The sequence below is a fragment of the Carassius carassius genome, chromosome 37 (genome assembly GCF_963082965.1).
Source record: "Carassius carassius chromosome 37, fCarCar2.1, whole genome shotgun sequence".
Lineage (NCBI taxonomy): Eukaryota > Metazoa > Chordata > Actinopteri > Cypriniformes > Cyprinidae > Carassius > Carassius carassius.
Genome location: NC_081791.1, coordinates 18983254 through 19010034, shown reverse-complemented (window position 1 = coordinate 19010034; position 26781 = coordinate 18983254). Strand labels below are relative to the sequence as shown.

The window sequence follows — 26781 nt, the reverse complement described above, 5'->3', positions numbered from 1 at the left end:
TCGTCGTTAATTACTCTCTCTTGTCGTCCCAAACCAGTAAGACCTTCGTTTATCTTCAGAACACAAATTAAGATATTTTTGGTGAAATTCGAGCGCATGCGTCGTGGTACGCGCCATATTGGCGGAGGATAGTTACGCGGAAGAGAATAATTGTTGAATAAAGTCTTTTTTTACTTCATGAACAAAAAGTATTCTTGTAGCTTCATAAAATGACGGTTGAGCAACTGTCACATGGACTATTTTAACGATTTCCTTACTTCGTTTTTGGGTCTGGGAACATTCGTTACGTTGCTCTCTGTGGAGAGTCAAAGCTCTCAAAATTCATCAAAAATATCTTAATTTGTGTTATGAAGATGAAGGAAGGTCTTACATGTTTGGAATGAAATGAAGGCGAGTAATTAATGACAGCATTTTCATTTTGGGGTAAACTATTCCTTTATTTAGAATTTATATTTTATCATTCTAAAATAGTACCATTATTATATATTACAGTTTATATATAGAATTGTGAATCTCTATTCAAATTTTGAAAGATACCACTCAAAGTGAAAAGTTTCTAAGCTTCAACATTTTTACACATATATCACGTAACAACATAGAAAACTTTGTATTTAAAATGCATTTTATTTTTCTTTACAAGAAAGAAAGCAGAGACAAAGAAATAAATGGAGGGCTGGGAGGGAAGGGGGGAGCCGTATATAAAGAGATGCAACCTCTGACGTCAAAAAATATGTACAATTCAAAATTATTATATCCATACAAAACATGCCACATACAATAAAAATGACCATTTTATTCATCTTCCCTAAAAGTAGCTCTGCTGTACAGTTGCAGCATCTTTTTTAAAAAGTAGATCAGGCTGAAAACTAAAATCAGGATTTATTTAATTACAACACGAGTAGAGATTAAATTAATTGATTTCAAAAGAACAAAGAGGGGCGAGAGTTACTTAAAATCCAGTAAGCGCCCGTGTTTATTAACAGACTAGCCTTAAACAAAAAAACAAAAAAATGCTAGTTCGGAGGATGTATAAATAAAATAATGCTGAGTGCAATTCACATGTAATGAAGATATTTTCGATTATTGGAGTCATACCATTTACGGCTTTGCGGCCTTTTTCTTAAGTCATATAAAACATTCACTTCTACAGGGAGGGGAAGAAAACAACAGGACACGAATCAAAAACAGTATCATCTTGGGAGATTCAAGATTTTCCATTTACTGTATATGCTAATTAAACTGTCACTGATTCAAGAACAGGGTTCAGTAATCCACAAGCAGTAGCATAAATAAAAGAAATATATGTGAACAATATTGTATAAATACACAAATGCTATGCACCATTGTCCTGCTGTAGGCTATCTTTTAAAAACAAAACAAAAGTAGTATCTATTTCCATGTAAAACCGTTCCCATCTTAAATGTTTGCCATTCACCGCATCAAGTCTTCCAAAATTCATTGGTGAAGACAAGAGACACATCACACCTTTTTAGTTAAAATGTATATGGTCTTGTAGGAAAAATGCAGATAGAAAAAAAAAAAAAAAAGTTAAATGCAAAAACACTCTGGTTCATATACATAAAGATATTACTTAGTTTGCCATTTTACATATATTTATAGATATATATACACATTTAGTTTTCTGATAAAATGATATCCAGTGGTTGCTTTTTTTTCATGAAATTTATTTCTCTACAATTTTGAATTTGATTAAAAAGGGGCTGGATAAAGATTTTAGACCCCTATTATGTACAGTTTATACATTTTGCATTTATTCTTAATGTGAGGTCATAAGTCAGGGTAGAAAGGAACAAAGTAGCCTGGCCTATGTGGAGACTTTGTTCTACTCCCTTGTTTGAAATTCAACTGTTTTTTTTACCGTTTTAAATTACTTTAATATAAAAGAATGCCCTTTTGAAGTCTTCCTCCATCACGGCGTCAAGTCTGTAGACTGTGCTACCACTATCAAACCACAATACATAGATTAGATACAACCGGCCGTCAGCAGGCAGAGAAAGACTCACTACAGTAAGTTTACAACAGTCCACTATCACAGAAGGGAAGAGGCTTTAGACCTAAGGTCCTGGTTGGAGTGATGAGATCCATACGGAGATCTAATGGACGCAGGATGGAAGGATTCAAGATGGGAAAACATGTTGAATGCAGTGGCAGTCTTGCATCACTAGTTTTTTTGTTGTCGTTTGCCCTATAATCTCTTTCAAATTGCACCAACGTGGATCCGCACTGTGGCCCTTTCTCATAATTCGCTCCAGCAAGAATGCGAGAGAATCCGGATGAGCGTTTCTACTCTAAAAGCATGATCCGCATGTGTGTTGACGCAGCTACATGATATCTACAGTCGGAAAAAGGTGGCCTCCGAGACACCCGTTTGAGTTTTGATTGCTCTAAGTAATGCATTGTCATATACTGTTCTCTCATTTGTATAATCAAATTAAAAAGATTTGCACTGGCTCACTATTGTAATCATCAGAAAGCAAAATATAGATAGAAGCAAACCTGCTGCTTAAGTTTCCCTGCTTATCCGAGAAGGCAATTGCCATGGACACATTCCTGCCTTCCCCTTTCCACAGTAGCACTTAACAGTTTAATACAAAGCAGTGATGTCCCACAAACTCAATGAGGTAGACTGGGTGAAATAAACCCACCTTTAAACTCAATATAATAAAACATCTGGTGCCTTTCGAGCCACAGGTCAATAGTATTTCGACGTTATCCTATCTCATCACAGTTCTATCCAGAGCCACTTCAGGATTGTCTTGCCAATGTCCACGATCTTCACTGATGATTTGATGGGAGAGCATTTATCTGGGATGACGAAAGGGTGGTAGCGGAAAGGATAGGTCCAAGATAAAGTGTACTAGTTCATTTTTGAGTACGTACATGGCTTTAATCAAACATCTTCACTGAGTTCTAGTCTAAGTGTATTGATATGCTATAGCTTCAGGTATTTTGGTAGATGTCGAAGGGATCGATTGCAGCCAGAGTCAGCTTATTGTAAGAGGAAACAGTGGAGGAAGTAGAGGTGCTTTTGGCAGAGGTGTACTTTTTAATCAACACGAAAGATTCAAGCAGGTCCAATACCTTTGAGCTCATCTGTAAAAGGTTGTGGCATCAAAAGTTTACTCTTCAAAGCTTTGGCTCTTGTTGTGAATAAAGTCTTGTCTTTCGGGTGACAGAGTGAACGTTTCTTCCTCAATTTAGAGCAGCTTATTAACTGGATAGCAAGAATATAACAGGCTTTGGCGCAGGAGTGTTCTGGCACCAGGCAGCAAAGACGGGTCGGACTCTTTCTCTGTCCCTGTTAGTTCATCCACTTTCTGCAATTCCAGGCACCACAATGGCAGGGGATCTTGTGCTGATCGTCCTCGAAGTCAAACTGATAGTCATATGTCAGCTAAAATAGATTGAGAGAAAAAAAAATACAAAGCGTTACACTGGGGAACAGCACTGCCAAAAATGGAAAAGACTACTGTAACTAACCTCTTCTCCCTTTGGGATCCTGCGACTGGATATGATGATGATCTTGTCCTCTTTATCAAACGTCACAACTTCCGCGACACAGTTGGGTGCACAAGAATGATTAACATAACTAGGAAAAGGAAGAATTCAGAATCTAAGACCCAAATCAAACACTTGGATTGCAAGAAGAGCACAGGAAGTATGATCTTACCGGGCAGGACCGCCAGTTAAGGTGGCATCAATCACATGCTCGTTATTAATGCGGAACATGTAGATCCCACGGTTCTGTTTGAAGAAAATATTGAGTTTAGAAGAAAAAGAAAGGACAAGTAGAGTAAATATATGTTGGAAGCTTGACATGTACAAACCTGCTCCTCGTAAATCTTCTCTCTGCGATTTGCAACCTCATTGCGAATTATGGTGCCAATGTACTCAATGACCATGGTGTGTTTTTCAAGGTCTTTCGCTGCGTACAGACCCAGTCCTTGAATGCGAGAACGGGCCAGGTACACATTGTTCTTCCACTCGGTCTTCAACCGACGATATTGAGAAGATTTGGAATGAACAAACTGCTTGCTGTATGGGGTGTTGATCTCTCCTGTAAATGTGCTCTGATAGGCTTTGGACATACTTGTGCTGTTCAGAGTATGAGGCCTGAGAAGCAGAAAAGAATTACATTAGAACCTTACAAACTCCAAGCAATACTTATCCGACACATAAGGTCTTCAATTTCTTTTGTTCATTACCTTTTGCAGTGGGTGAGAACTTTGGGTTCTGATCGTGCACAGCCAGTAGGATTGATCATGAGTGGAAGCTCCATGAGAGGATGGCGGCCATATCGGAACGTATAATTCTGACAGTTTTCCACACCAGGAAGCTGAAGGATACAGGTAAAAAAAAAAAAACAATATTGTTCATTATTATAATAAAGCCACTTAAGAAAACTATAATGATGAGTAATTATGTATTAATTTAGGGGTGGGCAATGACCAAAATCTTTTATCAAAATACCAGTAATTTCATTTCACAGTAACAATATATATTATATCATCAAATTTTCATGTTTCGATTAATTGCTAATGCTTTTATCACAGTATATGCTATTATGAAATTTAGTTGCAAAAAAAAGTGGTGTCATAATACAGTATAACAGGTTTAATAACTTTTCTTCTAACAAAAATAACTTTAAATAGAATAAAGCAACGTAAAAATGTATAAAGTGAAAAACTTTACACAGATTCAAGTGCAAAACAATTATAAATACCAATAGGTATCATACAGATCTCATTAGTTAACCTTAGTTAATGCATCAACATTTACAATGAGCTATAGCTAAATTTGCTACATAAGTTATTCATGTTTAAAAAAAAAAACAACATCAACTCTTGGCTCATTAAATAACACCATTGTAATTTTTTATTTTATCAACAAAATTCTTTAATTACCCAAGATAAACACATATTTAGAAGAATTTTTCATTGGCAGTTTCTGGGATAACAGCTGCATTTCTGCTGTTCAGTGCCATCTGCTGTCAGAGAGTGAATGTGCGCTTTCATTCAGAGTATTTCTCATGCTTTCCGCCATGCGCTTCTCATCCATGTTTGTTTATATCAGAGTGCGCATGCATCTTTGACACAGCATACAGCGTGTTGTGCATTTTAACCAGTTAATGGAAAAAGTATTTTTAAAATGCATTCAAAATTCGGAATAATTATTAATAATTATTCTTGGTAGTTAGACCACGTTAACAATATCGTGCATATTCATTATCGTGATATATCGCATTACAGAATACTGACACGTCTAATCATGATATAGTTATTTTTGCTTTAAATAAGGTCTTTTATATAAAAATAGACAGTAGAACAAATAAAAAGGAAATGCTACATTGTATAAAGTAACTGAATGCATTAAAACATTGCATATTCTTCAATGTGTAAATTTAATGTTTATTTCTTCTTATTAAAGTTACAAAAGTGATTTAGTGAATAGCAGTGAACTATTTTTTTGTCACTTTAAAAGCTGCCCAGATCCAATATACTGTTACAAGTTTTCTTTCTCAGCTGTTTGTTTTCACTTAAGACCCAAATTACTGTGTTTACGAGGATGGCAGCAAAGATGGGCATTTTGACTCTTACAAGTCTGTGTATTTAACCATTCAAGGTCTATAAAGCAGCGAATATAAGTCAATACTCTCATGCACTATGAGTACGGTCTTCACATGCGTGTCTCTCAGCACGTACATATATTAAAATGAGTTCTCTTTCGCTGCTGATTGCATTTCAGTGGCTTAAAATCAATAGTTTTTAAACTTTAATGCTTAAATATACGTGCAAACAATACATTTTCGTAACCACGTAGCACAGCGACATCACGTGAGCACGTAACCATAATAGAGATAATAGTCTAAAATCTCTACTGGTTGACAAATATCTCCCGGTTAATTGTGTCTACCGGTGTATAGCCAACCCCTATGGTAACTGTTCTTTTGTTAATAGTTCTCGGTTCCCAACCATACTTCTTTCTCACCGATTCAGTGATTCGCATCACTGCATGGACAGTGAGTCCATACATCTCCTCTCCCTTGACATGCTCGGTGAAGAGTTTCAACATGGCTGCTTCATCACGCAGCTTGGTAACCTGCTGCACAATCTTGGACCAAATTCCTGAAGAGCATGACATTAGCATTATGACGCACGATAAAAAATTCCATTAGGATTACATTTATAGTAATTTCAGAACATAAATTTAGATTTACATACCATCTGGAGTGGTTTCTCGGAAATGCAGGTCTTCATACCCATGCTCCAGTACACGCACTTCAAACAGGGGCTTGCCATCCTGCTCACTGATGCGACAACGGTACCGACATCTGCGGTTTGGCACACGAGTGCTCCAGTAAATTCGTGTGGCCTCATAGCCCACTGGAAAGATAGCAGTGGGTGAGTGAAACGCAGCCATCTGAGAGGGCAGGAGCTGTCCCACAGCATGGAAGATTAGCCCACCAACACGGAACATGTGAATGCGGTCACCACGTTGCAGGATACTTGCGATCTGCTTCACCTCATCTCGCTCGATGTAGACGCGTCGAAAAACTGCAAAACTGCTAAGCTCCTCTTCACTGGGGCCTTTAAGCTTGTGCTGGATGCAGAGCATAGTTTTGTCTTTGAAAAACATGCAGCGTGCCCGGACAGCACAGGCAAAATGATAAACATTCGGACAACGCAAACGATTGCAGCTGTTAGTAGCACCCGTCTTCTGACAGTAGGCACAGCGGGTGCGTAGTCCACGTCGAAGGGCAACCTCCACATTAATAAGTGCACCGCCCTGGGTCTCATACACCTCAGTGGACCACAGAGCGCAGTTAAGATGCACCCAGAGATCAACATCGATGTTAAGCAAGCGTGCAGGACCATCTGTTACACCGTCTCCCTCCTCGTGGCAGAAACAGCACTTGCGCTTGTCTCGGGGGAGCTTGTCTGGTTTCAGCGTAATGCGAAGGCGCTCCATGAGCTCGGAAACTTCACGGCTGTTCTCTTTCTTAGAGCCTCCCTTGCGAATAGTGACAACTATCTGAAGACGCTTCCAGCGCAAACCCTTCCATTTTTTGACCTTGGGTCGTTCTTCTTCTTCATCAGAAAGAGGCCTGCTACGGTGTTTGATGGGTTTGAGGGACATCTCCATCGTGGGGGAGTCTAGAGGAGGAGAACTGCCTGGAGCAGAAGGTTGCTGTTCTTCTGATGGAGCAGCTTCGGGAAGGACCACAGGCTCCTGAGATTCAGACTCCATTGCAACAGGGGAGCAGTGAGACTCCAATTTAACTATAGATTCAGTTTTGACAGGTGCACTTGAGCTTGTGGAAGGAGATGATGCAGTCTGAAGTGGTGCATCTGGTTCAGGTTTGGGCTCAGGTTGAGTGATATTTTCGGGCTCAGCTACAGCAGATGATGGGGGTGGAGATGGAGGTGGAGGTGGCGATGGTGATGGAGGTGGAGAAACCTCAACAGGAATAACAGGCAGGTGGCGCACATCCAGGTCTGAAACATTTGTCATGTAACAGTGCTGAGCAGGTCTATCTTCTTGCTCTTGGCATTCCTGCAAAAGAGTGAAAATGTCAGAAGGAACGTAATGTACTTCTCAAAAGCAAGAAGACATTTACAAAAACAAATGGAGACTCAGGAAACTGACCTGTTTGATGAGAGCAAGAATATCAACTTGTTTCCTCAGGGTACACCCTGGAAGGGAAACATCAAACTGCCTAAGCCATTCTGCATCATGGCTTGCAGAAGGGTCTGCCTTCATATCTGATTAAAAAAACAAACATAGCATAAGAAAATAAAAAAAGCAGCAGCTAAACATTTCGCCAACACTTTGAGAATGTTGAATGACAGCTTGAACGCATTACTTGGGTTGGAAGCATCAGGTACTTTCCCAGGTCCAACACCTGCTCTACCAGGACTCTGGGGAAAAGCTGCCTCGTAAGAACTTGGCATGCGTATTTGCAGCAGTTGGGCAACAGCCAACATCACTGTGTTGAGATTCTGCTGAGGAGAATTCAAAACAGTACTTAAATATTGTTGCGCAAAATTACCTAAGGCTTTTGTGGGGGTAAAGACATTTAGAGATTTGAATACCTTTGCTGCAGCTGATGAAAGCATGAAGGTTACAGACACTTCATTGCTTTTGGTTTTGTCCCACTGGCTGGATGAGGCTACAACTTTTCCATCCACTGACTCAAATGGTTTTGTCTCGGGAAAACCTGTAAATTGGTAAGATCAGCAAGTCGGTCAGTCATTAAAGATTCAAGCAAACAAATTAAAATCATTTCCAAATCATACCACATACTTGGGATGGCAGAACGAGGAATAATGGGTATAACAGGAGAGATGGCCCTTTCATCTTCCTCCTCTTTGGGACCCACCAGATGGGGGAAGCGTGCGGTCTCATCACCTAGTTGGCTTTCAGGTGAGGATGCGGGCACAATGCTCTCTGGAGCATCACTGTCCTCATCGCTCTCCATCCTGAGTTGAAAGAATCCATTAGTGTAATATACATAAGTTTAAGATTAGTTGTTCTGTGGAACATACTGCATTATAGAGTTGGTAATTTACCGTATATCTTCGTTTTGATTGTGAGGCGGAGTAGGGAGAGCTGCTAGTATGTCCACACTCTTAACTTCTTCTGAAACAGAACCTTCAATTAAAAGGGAAAAAAATTCTGTGCAAAAACAGTAACACCATCAAATGATCTCACTAATGAATTAGAATCAATACAGTGTCTTACCCATGGTATCTTCTGATGCCTCGGTCTCTTTCCGACCTTCTGCAAGTTCTTCTACAGGTGTCACTCCATTTAGAAGCTTATGCTGCACAGAAGGCGGTGGAGTTGGAGGAAGTGATGATGGTGGTGTTGGAGGATTGCTGAGGTTGTTCTAATATAAAAAACAAAGAACATCTCAAAACATGGATATTACATGTTGAAAAAAGTTATAAAAAAAAAAAGTGATGCAGTCATTACAATCTGGTTGCATCCTATTCTGTATTCTGTCCGTATTTGGAAATTCCCAGAATAAGGAACATGTCTTCCGTTGTTTACTGAAAGGTATACAAATTGCCAAACTAAACCATACCTTTGTAAGAAGTTGGGAATAGTAGTCTGGAATGTTGTCCAGCATAGCATTTCCAAATGAGCCTTTTAACTGGGCCTTAGCGTTGGCTGGACTGCTGCCGAAAGGAGCAAACAAATCCAGACTAGCAGTAATGGAGGGCTCCATCAAAGGAAGAAGAGAAAGTCCCTGTGGGTTAACCATAAGAGAGCAAAGGTTTAAGATAATATCAATTCCAAAGTTTTCATAGCATAGCATCACTCTTAAAACGGGAAGCAAATGTTCAATAAGCAAATGCAACATACTTGTTTCAGCTGCTTCATTATTGCCTCAGTTTTTCCAACCTCTTCTTTCTTGGTTTTCTTTCTAGAGTTTGGCCCACGCTCTCCAGCTTTTGTGGTACGTTTGGCCTTGACTATTGGAGTTCTCTTAGTGAGTGACTGCAGATCCTAAAAACAGTAGCAGATAAAAATTAGAAGCTGAGAACACCAAATTAGAAAATTAGAACACCAAAACTGTACATGCACACAATCAAGTCGGTTTCTTGGTCGTACCTCCATGTTGCGTGGAGTTCCTTGAAGCTTCTGCTCCAGCATTGCCAGCTTGCTATTGATGTGGCCATTTATTTCATTATGAATGCCATCTGAGGGCCTCTGAGAAGCCATTTGTAAGTTTTTGGTCCGAAGAAGTTTCTGTAGAAGCTGTTGGCCAGTCTCTGTCCTTTGAATTTGGGATCCAAGATCACCTGCTTGACATCTAGAGCCTGGAACAGAGTTCGCAATAGCAGTGACTGCCTCTCCTGAAATCTCTCTCTTTATGCCTTCAGAATGGGCCTCTACACTACCTCCTGTATCGCATTGGAATTCACGTGGTTCCTGTTTGATGTTTTGCAGTGTTATTTCACTGGGCAGTTGAGCTGCTTGAGACATATGACTGTCAGATACTTGGGCAGCAGTTATTGCATGGTGTGGGTTCTGTGCTGACTGAGGAGATGGACCATTGAGTGGAAAAGGAGCTGACAGAGTTTCAGTACTGGGACTCTGAGTCTTGGCAATTGATCCCCCAGTCTGGCTAAAGGGGCAACTCTTTCCTACAACATTTTCTGGCCTAGAAGGCAATGACACATGACTAGAGAGGGACAAGGTGCCTGGCTCAGGTTTATGTACAGATGCTGGGCTTGAACCAGATTCTGGAACAGAAGAACCTGCAGGAGAACCCGCATGAGCGGGAGAGGCTTGAAAAGGGCTCAGTCCAGTTGCCACATGGGCCTGCTGTTGCTGAAGGAGCTGGGAGCCTGGCGGAGTCTGAGAAATTCTCATGAGCCTTTGCTGATTAGAAAGCGGGCTTCCAGGAGAACCCTGACCCAGTAACTGGCGAGGAGACATCGGTCTAGCCATATGCACTGCTGCTGTTGCACGAACTTGACCCATTACTGGCCTGGGCACTTGACCCCTCATCATCTGATGCTGATGTACTTGTTGCTGTTGTAACATCTGCTGCTGCTGGGCACTATTGATGTACTGAGGCAAAGGTCCTTGAGAAAGCTGCTGCATAGCCCCTGAAACACCTTGATGAAACTGTGGAGCTATACCAGATGATTGTCCCATTGCTCCTGATTGCTGTTGAGTGCCAGCTGGACCGTGCTTGCCTGCTAATCCAAAGCGGTGCTGTTGTTGTTGGGTTTCAAGTCCTGGCATCCGTGGACCAACTGGTGGCCCCTGTGGGACCTGGGGACGTATTTGTCCCTGAGCCTGACCTTGCATTCTTAGCATCTGGCCTTGTTGTAGCTGTCGCTGAGCAATCATTGCCTGAATTTGCTGCAGCTGTTGGCTGGGAGTCAGGTGACGCAGTTGGGGGTTCTGTGCAATGAAGGCCTGAATGTTAATAGGGGCACGTATTTGCCCTGTCAGTGCACCAGGCCTTGGAGTCATCATCATCTGCTGGCCCCTAGAAATGCCCATCTGTTGAGTCAAGAGAGCTTGCTGCTGTTGATTTGTAATGCCGGTCATTGTAGTTTGAGTCTGACCACTATTTTGGCCGAGCACATCCTGTGGTTGTTGTGCAGCAATCTGACAAGCTTGCTGTTGTGCCATAAAGCACATTTGCTGATCTTCCTGTTTTATTTGTATGGTGTTCTGGGTCTGAAGACCAAGTTGCATCTGTTGTTGCTGTGGTTGTACTTTAAGATGAGATCCAGCCTGTTGGTTGCCCACAAAACCATGTTGATCTGCTACTCCAATATTGTGGTTTGGCTGAGGCTGTGCTGTTTGTTGTTGGCCCAGAAAAGCATGTGCTTGCTGTGGCTGTCCAACACCATTTTTCTGCTCTCCACTAGATTGTTGTTGACCTTGTTGTCGCATCTGAAGTGGTGTAGGAGGTCCACCCTGCTGGGGTGGTGTTTTTGGACTAAGTAGTCCTCCATCTTTATGATCAGGATTTTGAAGATCTTGCACACCTTGCTGTAAGTTCTCAGTAACCCCTTGGGTATTCCCCGACTGTGGAGTTTCTAAAGCTCTTTGTGGCTCAGAGGGACCAACCTGCGTTGATTGTTTCAGTTGTGAAATTTGTTGCTGCTGAAGTTGAGCAAGGTTTTTTGCAGCATTCTGTTGCTGTTGTGACATGAGTATGCGCTGAGCCATTACACTCTGCTGTTGAGGTGTGAGTTGGGTTGGTAGGCCCCTAACCACATGCTGTCCACCTGGCCCGTGCTGATCCATCAAACTCTGAGGTCTCTGAAGCTGCTGAACAATTTGTTGATTACCAACCATACCCTGTGGCTGGCCTGCAATCATATTTACGGTCTGAGTCATTGGCTGGCCCATGATATTATGTTGCATCGGCCCAATAGCCTGGTTTCCCATCATACCTGAAGTCGTTTGCATTAACCCCTGCTGATTTTGCTGGTTATTAATTAATCCTTGTTGTAAGCTTGGTTGCTGCTGCCCCATATTGCCCATCAAAACTTGGGTTGGCTGCTTGCCCATGGCTCCAGGCTGTTGATTCATGATACCAGGCTGCTGAGATTGATGTGACATAGGTTGCTGTCCCATTATCAACTGTTGTTGTTGTTGTTGCTGCTGCTGCATTTTTTGGACCATTTGCATTCTATGCTGTAACTGTCGGTCCTGTATGACTCTTGGATCTGGTCCTTGTGCTCCAGGGGCTTGCTGGAAAAAAACAGGAGGTGGCACTTGTTGCACACTGCCAGGTCCGAGTGGGAGAGAAGGCTGGGCTCCACCAAAAGGTTGCATTTGTGGCATTCTAACTGGCATGCCTCCTTGAGGCATCCCTACTTGAGGCATTCCTCCAGGCGGTTGACCAATAATTGGTGTTACTTGTTGGCCCATCATCATTTGTCCAGGCATCTTGGAAAGCATGTGGGGTGACTGCGTAGAGGGCCCTGGAGCTAGTATGGAAGACCCTTGCTGATGCTGTTGTTGCTTGCTTCGGTACTCTGCAATTAGATTGGTGTGCTCCTTTTGCTGTTTACGCACCTAGAAAAGCCAATTTTATTGTTCTTAGCTGAATGACTTTCAAAATAACAAAATCTCTCACATATATTTGAAAAAAGACATTTTGCATACCTGGTCCAACTGTTTCTGGATTTTACTTTGTTCCTCTGTGACCAGTTTTAGCTTTTCAGCATCTGCTTCTGCAAATTCACGTCCAGCTTTCTTTGCAGTGCGCTGCTTGGCACACAGAGCTTTACGGGATTTACGATGAGCTCCAATCTGCTCTTCTAAGAACTTCAACTGCATTTGCAGCAACTGCTGTGTGTGCACAAGCCATTCTTCGTATTGGTGCTGCTCAGCATCATCTGTTATAAGTGTGATGGCCCAAGAACATTAATAGCATGAAATAAACTAAACTGTCTATAACCTAAATGCACAATGTGTGCCAATACACTCTATAATTCTGAGCAACCTATGTTTTCTACTATGCAACACAGTCAGACTTCCATGTTATAATCTAGACCCTGAAACGGTGTCAAATTTCTACATTCAAAATTCCATTTTATTGTCTGGTTTGTTTTCAGCACTGCCAAAATGTAATACACTAAATGTGTGTTTACATAGTGAATGTAATATCTAAATAAAGGTAAGGGTAATAATACCATTGAAGGGGTGGTTTACACAAATACATACATACATACATACACACATACATATATATATATATATATAAAATTGAAATGCAAAACATACTGATGATGCCACATTGCGGAGGATTTGGTCTTGTTTGAACCTGGTTGCTGCCTTCTCCCTCCTAAAGTATAAGGATTTATGTTAAAATACTATATTAAATTCAAATGAAATGTGAACTACAGATCAATACAAAACTTACCTTGGAAGACCCAGGAGCAAGCTGAGCCTGGGAATCCTCATTTCCAGGGGCTGAGGTTAGCCTCTGAGCCAAAAGAGACACTTGTTGCCTAAAGTTAAATAAAACTGAAATTAAATCTGAAACAGAAACTAAGTGAGCACTTTTATGGAAATGAAAACCTAGAAATTTAGCAAAGGAACAAAACCACTTCTAAATCTAAATACTACATTTAGATCTATAGTCGTGGCCAAATGTTTTGAGAATTACACAAATATTAGTTTTCAAAAAGTTTGCTGCTAAACTGCTTTTAGATCTTTGTTTCAGTCGTTTCTGTGATGTACTGAAATATAATTTCAAGCACTTCATACGTTTCAAAGGCTTTTATCGACAATTACATGACATTTATGCAAAGAGTATTTGCAGTGTTGGCCCTTCTTTTTCATGACCTCTGCAATTCGACTTGGCATGCTCTCAATCAACTTCTGGGCCAAATCCTGACTGATAGCAACCCAGTCTTTCATAATCACTTCTTGGAGTTTGTCAGAATTAGTGGGTTTTTGTTTGTCCACCCCCCTCTTGAGGATTGACCACAAGTTCTCAATGGGATTAAGATCTGGGGAGTTTCCAGGCCATGGACCCAAAATTTCAACATTCTGGTCTCCGAGCCACTTAGTTATCACTTTTGCCTTATGGCACGGTGCTCCATCGTACTGGAAAATGCATTGTTCTTCACCAAACTGTTGTTGGATTGTTGGAAGAAGTTGCTGTTAGAGGGTGTTTTGGTACCATTCTTTATTCATGGCTGTGTTTTTGGGCAGAATTGTGAGTGAGCCCACTCCCTTGGATGAGAAGCAACCCCACACATGAATGGTGTCAGGATGCTTTACTGTTGGCATGACTCAGGACTGATGGTAGCGCTCACCTTTTCTTCTCCGGACAAGCCTTTTTCCAGATGCCCCAAACAATCAGAAAGGGGCTTCATCAGAGAATATGACTTTGCCCCAATCCTCAGCAGTCCATTCACTATACTTTCTGCAGAAGATCAATCTGTCCCTGATGTTTTTTTTGGAGAGAAGTGGCTTCTTTGCTGCCCTTCTTGACACCAGGCCATCTTCCAAAAGTCTTCGCCTCACTGTGCGTGCAGATGCGCTCACACCTGCCTGCTGCCATTCCTGAGCAAGCTCTGCACTGGTGGCACTCCGATCCCGCAGCTGAATCCTCTTTAGGAGACGATCCTGGCGCTTGCTGGACTTTCTTGGACGCCCTGAAGCCTTCTTTACAAGAATTTAACCTCTTTCCTTGAAGTTCTTGATGATCCTAGGTGCAATCTTAGTAGCCACAATATCCTTTGCCTGTGAAGCCATTTTTATGCAACGCAATGATGGCTGCACGCGTTTCTTTGCAGGTCACCATGGTTAACAATGGAAGAACGATGATTTCAAGCATCACCCTCCTTTTAACATGTCAAGTCTGCCATTCTGACCCAATCAGCCTGACATAATGATCTCCAGCCTTGTGCTCGTCAACATTCTCACCTGAGTTAACAAGACGATTACTGAAATGATCTCAGCAGGTCCTTTAATCACAGCAATGAAATGCAGTGGAAAGGTTTTTTTGGGATTAAGTTAATTTTCATGGCAAAGAAGGACTATGCAATTCATCTGATCACTCTTCATAACATTCTGGAGTATATGCAAATTGCTATTATAAAAACTTAAGAAGCAACTTTTCCAATTTCCAATATTTATGTAATTCTCAAAACTTTTGGCCACGACTGTATATTACTGTATTAAGAAGCTATAATAGATCTAAGACAATTACATAATGCATCTACCACATGAAGTGTGCACCAAATTTTTCAATTTCAAAATTATAAAAAAAAAAAGAATTTTTCAAAAACTAATGCATTTCAAAATGTGTCAATTTCTGTGATGTCTGTAAAACAATTTAAACTAAAAACCTGCCAAGACCACTCTTTTTCTTATGTCTGAACACTATGTACAAGTTTATTAATATGCATACAACTGATGTAAAAAAGAAAAAAAAGAAATAACTTTCACTTCAAATTTAAATAATACTTAACACTGTTTTTTTTTGTGTTGGGGGGGGGGGGTTGCAAAGACAAAAACAGTACCTATTCATTCCTGGTGTTACACCCATAGGATCTTGAGCCAACACCCTTTTAATTCCTTTCAGTGCAACCATTTTAGCCTTTGCAATAGGATCCATTATGTCATCGGTCATGATTTTATCCAGATCTGAGAAAAATACGATTTTTAAATTTACATAAACACATTCATTATCGGTATAACAAAAATTTGAATAATCACAAGTTGATGGAACTCAGCATACCTTTATCTGGGAAGAAGTTGCTGGCCAAGTTCTGTTGTTTAACAATATGTGGAGTTGGTGCTGTCTGCTGCTGAGGAGTAAGACCAGGATGAATTCTACCAGGCTGTACACCCCGTAAAATGCCCTGCTGTTGCCCCATCACTGCATGGGGAGGTGAAGGCACTGCAGCACCAATTAACCTCTGCTGCTGTTGTGGTAACATGTGAGGTGGCCTGGGCACCATACCAGCTTGAGGTGCTATGCCTTGGGATGGATGGTGGTGCTGTGGCATCATATTTTGATTTGACCCTTGTGAAGGCTGTTGCTGATTCTGAATGCTGTGAAGTTGACTACCAATCGCTCCTTGTAGAGCACTTTGCTGCTGCTGCTGCTGTTGCTGTTTCTGAAGCTCCTTCTTTTCATGTTCCAAAAGATCCTGTATTAACAAAGGTAGTTCACTCGCTTCCAGTGAGCTTTCTACTTTGTCAAGATCATCTGCTGTAGAGTGGTGGCCAGCATCTGGCAATCCAAGTGGATCACCACCCAGGTCAGGATGTGGTGCAGTTGGTGGAAAAGACAGTGCATCTGCTTGGCTGGGAAGAGGAAAACGTATGCCACCTAAACGGACTGTGTTCAATGACGCAGTTCCAGTCTCTGGTTGAGTAGAGGCTTTTGTTCCACTAAGCAAAACAGACACTGTTTCACCAATGTCATGTTTAACAGCAGCTTGTCCCGACTGTGGTTGTTCAATCAAACCCTTGTCTTCAAGTTTTATAGAGGATAGCCTAATGACATCAGAAGACTCTACCTTCAGAGTTTTGTTAGATGAAGTATCAGTCTTTAAAGGTGGTTGCGTGGCAGTTGTGTGCATGTCTTGGGAAGCTATATCCACTTTCGCTTTCTCTTCAACCTTGATTTCTACTTTAGCAGAAGAGCCTGGTCCTTCCCCCTCTGCTTCTACAAGTCGTAATTGGTCAGAGAAAACATCTTTGGGATCACCCTGATCTAGCTCAGGGTCAGTGTAAGCCAGCAAATCAAATTCATCACTGTTGAGCAGATCATCCAAATGAGGATCATTGGTCTCAAGATTGTCAAGGTTTCCCAAATCATCATCACCTTTATCAGGATCCAGGTCAAGAGTAGCAAGATCATCATCCTCCACTCCTGTTTCTGCCACTGTATCACCCAGCCCTAGGTCAGACTCAGGTAGGTCAACTGGATTCGCAACAGTCTGCTGACCTCCTATTGTACTTGTTTGAGGAAGCTGTTGAGTAGTATTGTGAGAAATAGGAGTTTTGGGTATAGTATTTGGCACCTGCTGTGGGCGTAGTTGAGACTGAGAAGTGGGAACATTGCTTTGTTGCTGCATCAGTAGGTCCATGCCACCCTGCTGTAACCCAATTCTGGGATCACGCATTCCCTCAGCTGAAGAATCGAGAGAAGTGGGCAAATTCTGCTGAACAAAAGCAGCATTCATTTCCTGCTGTGGAAGAAACATGCGTGGTCTAGGTATAGGCACCCTTTGCATAAACTGAGGACCCAGTGGCATCCGCTGGGAATTATGCCTCAACTCTATAAACTGAGGTGGAGCTCCCGACACATGGCTTTGTACAGCTTCTGCGCCAGTGCCTGGAACCCCTGTCAAAGGATTGGGCATATTCTGAATGGACTGCATGTTAAGAGGATTGTTGATGGGAGTATTAAGGTGCTGTCTGGGAATGCCTTCCATCATAGATGGCTGTGGGAACCTCCGCGGAGCTTCTTGGTTTTGCCACTGTGCAGGAAATGGTGGATGAGGATACATCCCCTGAGAAATATTGGGCCCAGCTTGCCTACAAGAAAAGTGTTGATTATGAAATGATCAGAGCGGAAGTAACATGTACAAGCACTGTGTAAAAACACAAACGTAATCAAAGTTAGTAGCATTTAATAAGTTCAATCTACCTTAATGCACTAGGGTCCATAGTTGCTGGTGTCCCAGTAGGAGGTGGGCGGCAGAGCTTTTCATCCATTGCTCCCACTGGCAGAGGCATCCTGGTGGCAAGGGCTGCCTGGGCAACCACAGCTCTCTCCTGATGGACAAAAGATGATGTTATGCCAACTAAAAAAAACACTTTGGGCTTTTTACTCTAGGGTTGCACGATCAATAGAAACAAAACCAAAAATCGTGATATGGCTTTATTTGTTACAAATGGACAAATTTGTTAAATAAATGTTGCTCCACATGAACTCATCTCATCATGTGCTCTGAGTTTGGGTTGTTTTCAGTGTGCATTTGAGAATGTAATTTGCGGCAACAATTTTCCCAAACTTGTAATGAGAGGCGCTTATAAACTGTCTGCTGTCAACAAAGGGAGACTTTGACTCCTTGTGATTTTCCAGCTAAATAAAAGCTTCATGGATTAACATGAAAATTAATCAAGACTGTCGTAAATATTAGTGTTGGAATAATTTGACAGTTGTATTGTAAAATAAAATTTAGCAATTTTTATTTTTTCATATTCTACTTATATGTCTGAGAGCCGAGCCGAGCCAGATAACAAACGAATGATTGACTCGTTCTCGAGTCAAGAACTATTTCTGTCGGACACGTCTGATTCGAGAACCGAGGACCTGATGATACTGCGCATGCATGATTCAGCATGAAGCAGACTGACACATAGCGCGTCTGAACCATCTGGTTCTTTTGGCGATTGATTTTGAACTGATTCCCAGTGAATCTTTCGTTCGTTATCTGGCTCGGCTCGGTGTTCATCTTGAGTTCTCTCTTCACAGCAGTTCAGTCAATGTACTGTAAATTAATTACTCTGGGATATTGGTTTGTTTTAACTCAGAGGGAGTGTCAGCCACATTAAAAAAGGTAACAGCTTAAGTCATTTGTGGATTAATGCGTATTGGAGACGCGAACCATTTCAAACGATTCAGTTCGATTTGGTGAACTGGTTCAAGAAGATCCGGTTACATCGAGTGATTCGTTCGTGAACCGGATATCACTAAACTGCAGTGAATGCGCTGACAACAGACCCGGAAGAGAAGACAATGCTGAATAAAGTCGTCGTTTTTGTTATTTTTGGACCAAAATTTATTTTTCGATGCTTCAATAAATTCCAACTGACCCTCTGATGTCACATGGACTACTTTGAAGATGTTTTTATTACCTTTCTGGACATGGACAGTATACCGTACAAACACTTTCAATGGAGGGACTGAGAGCTCTCGGACTAAATCTAAAATATCTTAAACTGTGTTCAAAAGATGAACGGAGGTCTTATGGGCTTGGAACGACATGAGGGTAAGTCATTAATGACAATTTTCCTTTTTGGGTGAACTATCCCTTTAATTCAATATCAATACCTGAGGGTAAGGAGGTGGTGCTCGCTGGCTTTTGTCTTGCTGAAAGGCCAGCATGTCCCCGCCTGGCCAACTCTGAGCAGGATTACCCACCACAGGTGCTTCCTTCTCTTGGCGTGAGTTTCTCTGCATTTTTTGTCTTATCAAAAACTCTCTTAATCGTTGCCTCTGTGGTACATAAAACACAAAAGTAAAATGAAAACCTACCTCATTCTACCCAAAACTCTTTAAATTTACACATCTACTCAGTGTCTACTTTACCTGTCTATGCTTTTCTAACTCAGATGGGCTAAGGCTCATGAGAGCTGGATCCTGTCCAGCTGACAGGTCTGACATATCCTGCACCCCTGGCAAGTTGGGTAAATGTGGAGCATCTGTTGCACGCACACTTGCTTCTTGGTTTCCAGGTGGAAGTGCTATTCTTGAGTTAAATTCAGCACCCACTGGTTGTGTCTGGGACTGTGGCTGATGGAGGTGGACCTGAGCTTGCTGAGGAGTCATCATCTGCTGCTGGCCAATTACTTGTTGCTGGCCCATTTGAAGCCCTACACCAGGACTGCAGCTGAAAGCAGGGGGATCTGGTACTGAGGGTGAGCAGGGGGGTTGCTGGCTAGGATGAGGTGAGCCTCTAAAGGGAGAGTTACCTTCTGGCGCTACAATAGATGGGCGGGGGGGTTTATGCAATGAAGTGAAGGAATCTCTGGACTGAGGTCGTGAAGGTGGGCGTGAGTAGGGGTCAGGTGACTGAAAGCGTGGAGTGGCTGGTGACTGCACAGAAAGCACATCATTTGAAATGGCTCCTGGTGTGAGAGGTGACTGAGAACTGCCTTGTGACTGAGGGCTGGAAGGCAATCTTGAGTATGATTCTTGCTGAGGTGCAGGAAGCCTCTGGGGTAGAGGAGAGGAGCCATCACCCGATTGAGGTCGAGGTGTGAGAGGAGAATGGGCGTAAGGGTCAGAGAACGTAGAGGGAGATTGGCGGTAACTCTCAGGAGGATGATTAGGAGAGGCACCTGGAGGGTGTGAAACAGGTAATCCGCCTGCATCCCCCTGATGCATTCGAGGTGTCATAGGAGCTTTAAATAGCCCTTCTCCAGAGTCCAAACTAGCAGGAGAACCAGCACTTAGGTCTTGTCTGCAAAATGAAGAACATGGAGATGGGGCATTAATTTCTGACCTATTTGGACCCACCCCAGCAGGTGAAGAAGCTATTGCAGATGGTGATGGAGATGAGGCATGATCTTGTTGGCTAGCTCCATGCTGGCCACGGTAAGGGTCACCACAAAGGGCTGTATGAGGCGGTGAGAACATCTGCGGCCCACCAGGCCTAGATCGAGGACTCTCAGGTGGACCTAAGGCCTCCTGAGAGAGCTGCTGAGGTTTGGGGATCTGCTGTTGTGTTTTAAAGAACGGGTCAACCTGCTGGGCCCTGCGTGGAGTCCCTGGTTGCATTTCAAGGGAGCCAAAGTTGGCTGGCCGTCCCTGAGTAGCACCCTGTGGGCCAGGCATAGGATATCCTGAGGAAGAGGCCTGCAGGGGGCTGGAAGAAGGCTGAGAGTATGGGGTGGATGGCTGAGACTGAAGGTGCGGAGATTGAGAGGGAAGTTTAGAAAATGGGTCTGTCTGCACATCGGCTGAGCAAGGAGTCTTAAGTGGTCCATCAGCAAAAAAGGCTGAAGATGCAGAGTCAGGGGCAAGAGGGTAAGGACTCTCAGCAGAGCTCGGCTGGGAGGGTGTGGATACGGAGCCTGAGGGTGGGGGAATTTGGAGGTGCAGATTAGGCCGCTCCCCTTTAACACGGCCAGGCTCAGTTTTGATAGGCCGACATACTTGACTCTCTGCCTGCTGTTGATTAGAATAAAGAAAAATGTGTACAATTAGAAAGCAAAAAAATCAAATGATTATACAGTGAATTTGAATAAAAGACCACTTACCTTTTGTGCCTTATTTATTCTCTGAGCAGCCCTATTATCTTTGGCCTTTTGCTGAATAGATAGTGGAAACGTAGTAAACAAAAAAAATACCGTTAGAGAACAAAGCAAGAACTATAAAATTAAGTTACAATATAGGGCCTTTCGCACCTCAGGAACCTTTTCATAGTACAAGAACTAATTGTGGAACTACCCACTTTTAGGTGTTTTCGTACCGCAGGAACTAGGTGCGATTTTAGTACAGGACTGCCTTTTTTCGAGAACCAAATTAACTCCTATTCCGGAGCAGGGTCTAACCAGCACAACTGGTGCTACCCGTGATGTAAGCAAACATTGATTGGCAAAACGCATTCGAAAATGCCCACACCCGCCATGATTTAAAACACTGTGTAAACATACTGTAAATATTGTCAACTTATTTCGCAAGTATGATGAACAGCGATAAATATACAAACGCTGAAGTGCACTTGTAGCAAATGTAGCACTGCCAGTTGTCATTGGAGATTATTATTTCTCCTTTCTGTTCTTTCAGTCACTTTACATATACGTTGACATTCCATAGCCATTATTGTAAAACACGAGACACAACAAAAACACAGCTCCGATCACAGCATCCTCCATCCTCTTGTTGTTAACATTGTTCTTCTTTGTTAACGTTTTTGAATGCTGCCCACAAATGACATCACTGTCGACCGGCTTACATCACATCCTAGTACACACGGTCGTTGCGAATGCATCCCTTTAAATGGTACTGGGAAATAGTTCACGCAAAATCATACCAGTACTTCAGTACTGTACATTTAGTTCTGGAATTAAAGCAGTGCGAAAGGCCCTTATAGATTCAAACTTGCACCTACCAAGTAAGGAACCTTGTCTGCTGCTGATACCTTCCTCCAAATCTTCATTATTTGTTTACAGCGACTGGCCCAGTCTATGAATAGAAAGGAAATAATGAAGCAGACCAAAAAAGTCTTTAACAAAAATCTTTAACAATTTACAACAGCTCTCTATATTTTGAGCAGTAACGTGGTTAATTGACATACACCTACTGCAAAACTTCTAAAAGTTCGTTTAATACTAACCAGGGTAGTCCTGTTTGAGACTAGGGAAGTTCATGTTAGCATATAGTACAGGAGAGATGGTAGATAGATTTCCCAATTCCTCATCCTTCTCCCAACGCTGCAGACTGCGTTGATTGTAGGAGAGGCCATCACCTTCCGGTTCAGTAGGAGTTGGAGGAGTGGAAGGGGTGGCTGGAGTGGAAGGTGTTGCCCATGGGCTTTCCTCATCCTGGTCTGGACTGAACAGACCACCTCGATCACTGAAGATTATATAAACAAAAAAATACATATAAAGGAGGAGAAATTCATTAGGGAACAAAAGTGACAAGATAAAGCAAATCGACGGCTTACCGTATGTCGAAAAAAGGGGACTGTGAGAGACCTGAAAAAGAGTCCATCATACTAGTTGAGGGGAGTGCGCCAGATAAGGATGCACCTGTAGTTAAATTATGGTATTTTTTAATGGTAAGTGTAGAAATGTATTAAAAACAAATTGCGTTATATAACATCTTAGTAATAATATGAAATTCTGCCTATACCTAGAAGGTTACTTTGAGAGCAACTATTTTGATTTGAATCACCCTGCCGAACTGGCTTAATGTTAGGCTGCAGTGGCCCACTTGCGGTGATTCCCTCAGTGGGTCCAAGTACTTTCCGGAAAAACTGCTGAGAATCCTGACTTTCTTGTCCCTGAGGGAGATCTGGTGGGTGAAAAGGTGATCTTTTGAGTAACAACTGTTCATGAGAGTTACCTTACTTGTTTTGTTAAAAGAAATTACCTTCATTCTTCTGCACATCAGACCCATGTGTATCTCCTGAGGTCTGATTTTTGTTGGAAAGTTGCCCACTTGCTCCTTGCCCTTCTGCTACAAAATATTATGCAAGTTAAATATTATGTTCTGCTAACATCCATTGTCAAAATATCAAAGTACCTCAGTCTTGTAAATCCCACCTGTTCGATCTCCTGAAGGCTTGGATCCCTCACCCTCTTGCTTTAGTTCCATGGGCAGACCAGTCGGCCTGGCTGCGGCCTCAACTGTTAGCACAAAAATGAAACAAATTTTTAAATCTTAACCTGGTCAAACTTAATTATTCTCAAATACAAGCATTTATGTATTGTCTTACATGGTTCAGAGGCTGCATTTCTGGCCCCCTGCCCAGGGAGTGGAGGTCTCAGAACGCCCTGCGTATGTCTTTGGGTTGGAGGAGCAAGAAAAGCTCTCTTACTCTGATCGAGTAATGTCTTGCCAAAGAAAGCCTCCTGTAGGTATGCAGGAAACATGTCCTCCAACTTGCTCTTCTTTCTGCCCCTGCGCTTCTTGGCTTGCTCAACCTCTCCCTCTGCTGTTTTTACCTCTGGGACATCGAGAGGTATGTCAGGATGAGGTCCTAAATAAATAAAAAGAATTGACCATGAAAACGACAGACGTTTCACAAAGTTTTGGTTATCTCTTTGATAAGCTTAAATTGAGGCTAACATGTTAAATCACACTGTGCTAAGACACATCTCTAGAGAATGCTGGGCTAAAGTTGTTGGTGAAAAAAGCTAAATATAAACTGCAAAAAATCTACTATATTTGCAGATGCAGTCCACATTTCCTGAGTGTTTTGATGCAATACATAGAGAAATTATTTCATAAAGAAACTGAAAAACATTTTTAGTGCTGAAATTACATTCAACCCCCCTATTTTTTTCACGCCACTGTATTTTTTCATGACACTGTATGTCTTTATTTCATAAAGAAACCGAAAAACATTTTTCCAGTCAAGTAAGACTGACGGCCCCAGGCAGTTGCAACCACAAACATTTATTTTAATGAAATACACAAGGGCATAAGGGTTTCGTGTTCACGTCAGATTACATAGCTTGTAGAAAAAATATTCCAAACTCAAAACATTCAAAGACTCAACAAAAGCATATTCAGGATGCGCTAAGGTTAACACATTGACACAGCAAAATCCAACAAACACTGGTTGCTGGTGTTTGCTGAGACAGTGTAACCTCCCATTTGGCCACACTTGCCTTCAAGTTTCATTTCAGCTGCTTGACCTTCAGGAACACCATCACCAGAAGCAGACAGACTTCTCCTCATTCGTGTGTGACACTTTCTTTGCCGGACCATGAACCCTCCAATCCCTACAAGTGAAAAATCACTTTATTTACTATTTCTTTCTTTCGAAGCATGGAACACTGATAGAGCCATTAGGAAATGAAGCAGCTCAGTAACCTGGTCTGTATGGTTTACGCTTTCTCTTCTTCCCATCTTCAGTCTCCTCAACTGCTCCTTTGAGAGTTTCACAGTCAGCCATGCCCTCTATACCTCCATCTGCCCCAGTTTCTCGGTCCACTCCATCTCTATCTGGGCTCCCAGGGGCTTCCAGCTTGGGTTCACATTCCATCAGTTCTGCACCTCCTATTACAATTTCAGTTTTTTATAATTTGCATTCACAATCAATGGCAGTGAGTCACCTTACTGATTTAACACAATGTTCCAGTAAGTTCTTTAGACATTTGTACACATTGCACCATACTTCACTTGCAACAAAGAACAAAATAATTGCTCATCAAAGTATACAAAATAATTAAACTTAGTAATTATCTGACCTTTCCCCTCATCACCATCTGCATCGCCTTCTTTCAGTTCGTCAATACAAATGGTGCCCAGTCGAGAGCGGCGCTGTCTGCGCTTGTGCAGGGGTGACATGGACATGCTTCGCAATAAAGACATACCAGTCTCTGTTAGCCAGACTCCCTCCAGACGATAAAATTGTGGCTCTGAGCAAGTGGATGGAGAAACAGTGATCAAGTCATATAAAAATAGCTAATAGATGAAAGCCTGAAAATAATTATCAAATATGCACATACCTGGTTCTTTCATTTTGAAGGCTGACATCATAGTAGACTCCACTAAAAGAGATAGATAAAGGATATCATTATGTGAATATATGTAAAATTAGCACTTTCAAATGTACTGGCAATCAAGAAAACTCACCAACAGGCCTAGGAACATATGGAGTGCAGGCTGTACAGGCAAAGCCTTCATCAGATGCTTGTTCAACCTCATCCTCAGTGTAAAGACTCTCACACACAGCATGAACCCATCTATAAACCAAAAACAATACAATTAGTCTCTTACGCTCACCAAGGCTGCATTTTATTTAAAACTACTACTAATACTGTGAGGTATTATTACAATTTAAAACAACCGTGTTCAGTTTTAATATTATAAAACAATGTATTCCTGTCATGATCCTTTAGAAATCGTTCTAATATGCCGATTTGGTGCTAATGAAACATTACTTATATTCAATGTTAAAACCATCATAACTGTAACAAAAACACATTTACTGTCATGTCTGATCAATTTAATGCATCTTTGCTGAATAAAAGCATTTAAAAATACTTACTGAGCCCAAACTTCTTAATAATGTATATTAATAATTTTCTATTATCCTTTTATTAACAGACTGTGTTACTGACCTGTCACAGTGCTGGCACTGCAGAAGCAGCTCCTCTTCCATGAAGTTCTCACGACACACAGGACAAGTTACCAGGCTGGCACAAGGGCCGCAGTGATTGTAGTTATTTTGCCACTCACACTGGAACCCAGGGGAGCTAGCACCACACTGCATACAGCACACACACCTGAAGAGGGTAAAACAATGCTTTGGTAAGAAAACATTCTCTTTGGACTCATGGCACATATAAATGCATGAAGGCAATGACACACCATTTGCACTTCCAGCCTCCCTTGGGCACAGTCTGTAGGGGTGGGTCCAAGCAATAAGTGTGATAGCTGACATCACAGTCGTCACAAAGCAGCAAACGGGCAGGATCTGAAGCCTTCCCACACACCTCGCACACAATGCACTCAAGACAACGCCAGCCTTTTCTCAACATCATCTTGGTTATCTAGAGAGGAGACAACCAAATAAAGAAATAATAAGTGTCTGTGCATAATGCTGGTAATCATACAGAATAGATAGTTTAAAAGCTTACCTTACTGTTCACACAGTATGGATGATAACACTGTGCACACTGAGCACAAGCTAGAAGCTGGCCCTCCACACCCTGTCCAAAACTACCACACACTACACACATGTCCTGTAAAAGACATTAAAAAAAAACAGTCAAATCAAGTAACTCATTCATGACACTGAATTTTATAGGAAGTCAGAGTGGAATAATGAAAGTTAAATTCGTACCTGCTGCAGGACAAACTTATCAGTGTTGGAGAAAAGTACCACTGTATTTTGCATTGTGTCATCTTCCTCCTCTTCTTCTTCTTTGCTAAGTCCAGTGTCTGCAGTCATGGTTTGCTGTAAACAAAATATATGCATTTCATAGAAACTTGCAAAACCTTGGTTTATTTTATTAAGCACAAGAGGTATTGGTTGTTTCTAGGATTAAGGATGTGAACACTTCTAAATTCAGCATATTGTAATTACAGGATAATAACATAATGGGAACGCACTGCTAACCCGTTACCGAGAAGAAAAAAAAAATGTAAGAAAATATATGCCTGTATGTCTGGTGGTAATGTTTTTTGAATAATTCACATCATATAATTAGTACAAAAACTAAATTTTAATGTGGAAATAAACTCACAGCAATAAATTCACAGCAATAGTTAACAATAGTTTCCACTGAAAAGAAATATGCTTTAAAATGCTAGTAAAGGAAGAGCTAGCAGAAACT

The 26781-nt window shown here is 41.7% G+C and overlaps 1 protein-coding gene across 3 annotated transcripts in view; it reads right to left on the bottom strand.

The window, feature by feature from the left end:
• Nucleotides 1-604: 604 nt before the first annotated feature.
• The window catches only part of LOC132118279 (histone-lysine N-methyltransferase 2D-like), a 36834-nt gene continuing 10657 nt past the window's right edge, over nucleotides 605-26781 (bottom strand). The window contains exons 14-54 of one of the 3 annotated variants that reach the window (XM_059528000.1): nucleotides 26289-26402; nucleotides 26083-26187; nucleotides 25814-25995; nucleotides 25564-25728; nucleotides 25076-25185; nucleotides 24949-24990; nucleotides 24688-24858; nucleotides 24311-24496; nucleotides 24106-24219; nucleotides 23208-23471; nucleotides 23035-23118; nucleotides 22862-22948; nucleotides 22622-22783; nucleotides 22434-22518; nucleotides 22104-22342; nucleotides 21879-21952; nucleotides 21025-21075; nucleotides 19352-20935; nucleotides 19094-19258; nucleotides 17684-17811; nucleotides 15761-17571; nucleotides 15543-15666; nucleotides 13430-13517; nucleotides 13291-13351; nucleotides 12670-12902; nucleotides 9640-12579; nucleotides 9391-9534; nucleotides 9110-9274; nucleotides 8764-8911; nucleotides 8592-8673; nucleotides 8326-8501; nucleotides 8115-8239; nucleotides 7886-8021; nucleotides 7669-7784; nucleotides 6243-7575; nucleotides 6010-6146; nucleotides 4227-4357; nucleotides 3849-4134; nucleotides 3692-3765; nucleotides 3502-3610; nucleotides 605-3415 (exon numbers count right to left, since the gene is read on the bottom strand). In XM_059528000.1, the coding sequence (XP_059383983.1) occupies nucleotides 3323-3415; nucleotides 3502-3610; nucleotides 3692-3765; nucleotides 3849-4134; nucleotides 4227-4357; nucleotides 6010-6146; nucleotides 6243-7575; nucleotides 7669-7784; nucleotides 7886-8021; nucleotides 8115-8239; nucleotides 8326-8501; nucleotides 8592-8673; nucleotides 8764-8911; nucleotides 9110-9274; nucleotides 9391-9534; nucleotides 9640-12579; nucleotides 12670-12902; nucleotides 13291-13351; nucleotides 13430-13517; nucleotides 15543-15666; nucleotides 15761-17571; nucleotides 17684-17811; nucleotides 19094-19258; nucleotides 19352-20935; nucleotides 21025-21075; nucleotides 21879-21952; nucleotides 22104-22342; nucleotides 22434-22518; nucleotides 22622-22783; nucleotides 22862-22948; nucleotides 23035-23118; nucleotides 23208-23471; nucleotides 24106-24219; nucleotides 24311-24496; nucleotides 24688-24858; nucleotides 24949-24990; nucleotides 25076-25185; nucleotides 25564-25728; nucleotides 25814-25995; nucleotides 26083-26187; nucleotides 26289-26402 (12624 nt within the window). In that variant the 3' untranslated portion in view covers nucleotides 605-3322. The remainder of the gene's footprint in view (nucleotides 3416-3501; nucleotides 3611-3691; nucleotides 3766-3848; nucleotides 4135-4226; nucleotides 4358-6009; nucleotides 6147-6242; nucleotides 7576-7668; nucleotides 7785-7885; nucleotides 8022-8114; nucleotides 8240-8325; nucleotides 8502-8591; nucleotides 8674-8763; nucleotides 8912-9109; nucleotides 9275-9390; nucleotides 9535-9639; nucleotides 12580-12669; nucleotides 12903-13290; nucleotides 13352-13429; nucleotides 13518-15542; nucleotides 15667-15760; nucleotides 17572-17683; nucleotides 17812-19093; nucleotides 19259-19351; nucleotides 20936-21024; nucleotides 21076-21878; nucleotides 21953-22103; nucleotides 22343-22433; nucleotides 22519-22621; nucleotides 22784-22861; nucleotides 22949-23034; nucleotides 23119-23207; nucleotides 23472-24105; nucleotides 24220-24310; nucleotides 24497-24687; nucleotides 24859-24948; nucleotides 24991-25075; nucleotides 25186-25563; nucleotides 25729-25813; nucleotides 25996-26082; nucleotides 26188-26288; nucleotides 26403-26781) is intronic. The other 2 variants (XM_059528001.1, XM_059528002.1) reach the window with 2 other exon arrangements.